Below are 4,484 nucleotides of genomic sequence, written 5' to 3'. Positions count from 1 at the left end.
GACTAATTCCATGGATAGAGACCAGAAGATCATAGGTTTGAATCTCACTGATGCCGTGCAAACATGAAAAATAAACATGTTTGCATGATTAATACCTAAGCAAATTCATTTCTATTTGTGCTTGGATGTCAGAACAGTTAACCTAAGCTAGCTGTGTTATAAAAAGTATTATTGAAACATTCATTGAAAGTTTTAAGGAACTTTTTCAACCTCCAAATAACCTATAATTTCCCTTTCTCAGAAAGTTAATAAAACCTACCAGAAAAACTTTCAGGGAACCATAGTAAAACGTTCTCACTGCAACCTAAAAATGAATGTTCCCAAAACAGGTGAAATGTTTAACAATTTAAAAATGTTCAGTTTTACCGGTAAGGAAAAGCATGGCTTTGTTCCCAGAAAATGCAAAACCAACAACTTAGTTCCCACAACTTCAAAGGAACCAAATGTGCTAGCTGGGATGCAGCCTGTCTCTTACTCATAGTTTAATTTATTGATATTTTATGCAAACACCAAGTACCCTATAGCCTATAATTATTGATTTGTCTAGCCTATATTTAATGCACAATTGAATCCTAAACCGTTTTGCTTGAGTGAGATCTAAAACAATTTCATAAGGAAACACCGCAAAGTGTCACATGCTCACATCTAATTAATTATAATTCTGTAGGCCTAATTTTCAATTGAGTACTTCTCATGTTATATCTCCATGTAAGACAATGGACAAAAGATCAAGATAGAGAGAACCACATGCACACACACTTCCGTCTGTCAGAGAATGTTGTTGTCTGTCTGAATCACACAGACAAAAGGCCCTTGTTTTGACTTGAAGCTGAGAAAAAAACACTAGGTGCCACTTTTTTTGCAGTTGACACGATTTAAAAAAAGGTGTGAAACACCAAGACGCTGCCGGTTCCTGCCTCGCGCCCTTTCCCACAGTCTGTCTTTCTGCGCACTCTCTCATCAGGGCTCCATGGCACGCAAGGGTGACAGTGGTGCTCATCTCCAAAGTTTCACGCTCATGGAGCCGGAGAGTGAGAGCGCGCTGGTCCGGTCTATTTACTACGGTAAAATCGGTAAGGGGAAAACGGAAAGGTTGCTGGAGAGGCATGGTAGAGAGGGGAGCTTTCTCCTGCGGGACAGTGAGAGTCTGCAGGGAATGTATTGCCTCTGCGTGAGGTGAGTTGATAAACTCACTCTCTGGCCTATACTCTTTTGTGGAGTGAGTTTTTGAAATAAGTTTACCGATTTTAACAGCTTTATGTAAGCTTTCTGTTCATGTTCATCATGAAATTTTAGATACTATAGAATAGGTTGTAGTCATTTCTGACATGACAAAATACACAATTTGGCCACTTTGAATTGTATTTTAATTGAGGTTCAGGCCTACAAATTATATGATTGATCAAAGACCGTTTTATTTAATGTCATATTGAATATCCTATCATATGGATGTAGAAATGGAGTAGGCATAGGCTATTATACAAAGCTTTTAGAGCCTCAAGCAAGAAAACACATTTTCTTAAATATAAATACTACATTTTCTGTATTTAAATTTTAGGCTGTCACTCGGCTACAAAGGTTTATTATTATTTCAGTTCAACTAGATTGTTTGTTAGGACCATTATCAATTGCTGTAACATGAAAAAAATAAAAATAATTGAACAGAAAATTGAAATGGTCTATTAATTTGCTGAAAAGTACTCATAGAAGTTTAGAGACAAAACAGGGTGTCTTGTACTGAGATGAGTAGAAATATGTAATTAGAACTAAGAGCACTTTCAGAATGAGTGGATTGTTTTTTCAACGTGTGTTTCAATGTCGCCAGTTTGTTTTACCTTTGGTTTATATTAACATAAGGTTGTGAAAATGGATATCCTGATTCTGAGTGTAAATCCTTTCTCTCTCTGGTTCAGAAAGACACCGTACGTCCACACTTACAGAATCCACCACTCCTCTGAAGGATGGACACTTCAGGTGAGTTGCTCGGTATTATCGTGAGAACACAAGGGTATATGATTTCCAAAGTATTCATTACACATGACAAAAAACTTGAAACTTGAACTATTACTGTTCACTGCAGTAACTCACTCACTGCTCACACATGTACACACAGGAGTGACTAATACCTCCCATGTAATGCCCACCATGCAAGGCCTTGTAGTCATTGTAATGAGCTGAATAAATACAGTGCCTACCACTTGACTAATTCCACATTTGTTGTGCTATAGCCTGAATTCAGAAGGGATTAAATAGATTCTACTCAGGACATAAAGTTTTAACGCTTTGTATTCAGAACATAAAGTTGATTTCTTTACCACATTTTTGAAGTTTTACTTTAGTGCCTTATTGCAAACATGATGCATGTTTGGGAATATTTGTATGCTGCACAGGCTCCCTTCTTTTCACTGTCATTTAGGTGGAATAACTACAATGTTGTGGCTCACAGCAATTAACACAGCAATTAAAATCTGTAACTGTTTTAAAGTCACCATTGGCCTCATGGGGAAATCCCTGAGCGGTTTCCTTCCTCTCCGACAACTGAGTTAGGAAGGACGCCTGTATCTTTGTAGTGACTGGGTGTATTGACACACCATCCGGTGCCTGTATGTAGCCTCGCTACTGTATATAGCCTTGCTAATGGTATTTTTCACTGTCTTTTTGCTGTTGTTTTATTTCTTTACTTACCTATTGTTCACCTAATACCTTTTTTGTACTGTTGGTTAGAGCCTGTAAGTATGCATTTCACTGTAAAGTCTACACCTGTTGTATTCGGCGCATGTGACAAATAAACTTTGATTTGATTTGTAGTGTAATAATAACTTGCTCAAAGGTATTCAATATTTTTTTTATTTTGACCCATCTACCAATAGGTGCCCTTCTTTACGAGGCATTTGAAAACCTCCCTGTTCTTTGTGGTTGAATCTGTATTTGAAATTCACTTCTTTACCCGAGGGACCTTAGAGATAATTGTGTGTGTGTGGTACAGGAATGAGGTAATTCATTCAAAAATCATTTTAAGCACTTTTATTGGACACAGAGTGAGTGTATGCAACTTATTATGTGACTGGTTAAGTACATTTTTAGTCCTTAACTTATTTAGGCTTGCCATAACATAGCTTGAATACTTATTGACACAAAATCTAAATTGAATCGATTTTAAATTCAGACTGTAACACAACAAAATGTGGAAAAAGTAAATGGGTGTGAATACTTTTTGAAGGCTCTGTATGTGAGAATAACTGCACTTTATTAACAATCAATAAGTAGACAATGAAGTAGCAGCTTAAAATACAACACAATACTGCTAACATAACAGAGTGTGTGTGTGTGTGTGTGTAGTTATCTCCTGGGCAGATGCTGCAGTGTTTCAGGACTCTGGAGAAGCTGATAGAGAACTGCAGAGAGGGGGTCGGTGCTGACAGCATACCTCCGCTCACACACCCCCTGGACAAAACACAGCTGAGAGACGAGAGGCTGCGGAGCGGTAGGACATCAATACACACACACACACACACATCACTCACACAGTGCTTGTAATATAGTTGTAATGCTTTTATCTTTTTCAACAGAGACGGCCTATATGGAAATGTGAAGTGGGACGACTTGTACATGTGTGTGTGTGTGTGTGTTTGTGTGTACATGTGTATTCAATTTAACCTTTAGGAGACAATGCTTTTGTTGTTTACAAAAGTGCACCTGTTTATGTCTGTTGTTCCACAACTAGGCATGTGGTTTCCCATGGAGGGATGCATTGGCGTGTGTGTGTGTGTGTGTGTGTGTGTGTGTGTGTGTGTGTGTGTGTGTGTGTGTGTGTGTGTGTGTGTGTGTGTGTGTGTGTGTGTGTGTGTGTGTGTGTGTGTGCGTGCGTGCGTGCGTGCGTGTGTGTGCGTGTGTGTGAGTTTGCATGTTTATATGCATACATGTGGACCAATTCTGCCATAAGTGCACACAAAGACATTAAAACTGCCATCTGCCATGGTCTTTCTCTCTATGTATAATGTACATTATATGACTCACGTTAAACGGATATGTTACTGATGAAGATTTTATTAGTGAAAAGGCTGCCATTGCAAATAAGAATGTGCTCTTCATTGACTTAGGGAACACTGTTAAAAAAGTGGACAAATCCAAAACAGAGGCTTAAATGCAAATATAGACATGATTTTTTGGGAGATAATGTCTTTATTGACTTGCCTGGTTAAATAAATGTTAAACAAATACAAATATTTAAAAAATTCAATTTTTATTGTTTTGGTATTAAAGGCATATTCCTTTCTTAATCCATTCCTTGTTGGTATTTGACTATACAAAATCATATACATATCACTGTATACAAAGATACACACGTACTCGCATACACATAAGTCAGCAGGTAGCCGAGTGGTTAAAAGTGTTGGGCCAGTGACTAAAAGGTGGCTGGTTCAAGCCGATTAGGTGAAAAATCTGTCGATATGCCCTTGAGCAAAGCAAGGCAACCCCAATTG

General features: G+C 38.0%; 1 protein-coding gene across 1 annotated transcript; it reads left to right on the top strand.

The window, feature by feature from the left end:
• Positions 1-897: 897 nt before the first annotated feature.
• On the top strand, positions 898-4,280 carry LOC112261139 (SH2 domain-containing protein 1A-like). Its single transcript, XM_024436477.2, has 4 exons — positions 898-1,176; positions 1,914-1,974; positions 3,340-3,484; positions 3,570-4,280. The coding sequence occupies exons 1-4, from the start codon at positions 971-973 to the stop codon at positions 3,590-3,592; spliced, it is 435 nt and encodes a 144-aa protein (XP_024292245.1). The 5' UTR covers positions 898-970; the 3' UTR covers positions 3,593-4,280.
• Positions 4,281-4,484: the final 204 nt, after the last annotated feature.

Source organism: Oncorhynchus tshawytscha, linkage group LG10, assembly GCF_018296145.1.
Source record: "Oncorhynchus tshawytscha isolate Ot180627B linkage group LG10, Otsh_v2.0, whole genome shotgun sequence".
Taxonomy (NCBI): Eukaryota; Metazoa; Chordata; class Actinopteri; order Salmoniformes; family Salmonidae; genus Oncorhynchus; species Oncorhynchus tshawytscha.
The sequence above is the reverse complement of the archived record's forward strand: the minus strand, read 5'-3'. Positions and strand labels throughout refer to the sequence as shown.

Excerpts from the sequence above, each read along its gene's own strand:
- LOC112261139 (XM_024436477.2), top strand. The coding sequence starts at position 971 with ATGGCACGCAAGGGTGACAGTGGTGCTCATCTCCAAAGTTTCACGCTC. Across the intron at positions 1,177-1,913 it reads ATGTATTGCCTCTGCGTGAG|AAAGACACCGTACGTCCACA; the intron begins GTGAGTTGATAA and ends TCTCTGGTTCAG. Across the intron at positions 3,485-3,569 it reads AGACGAGAGGCTGCGGAGCG|AGACGGCCTATATGGAAATG; the intron begins GTAGGACATCAA and ends CTTTTTCAACAG.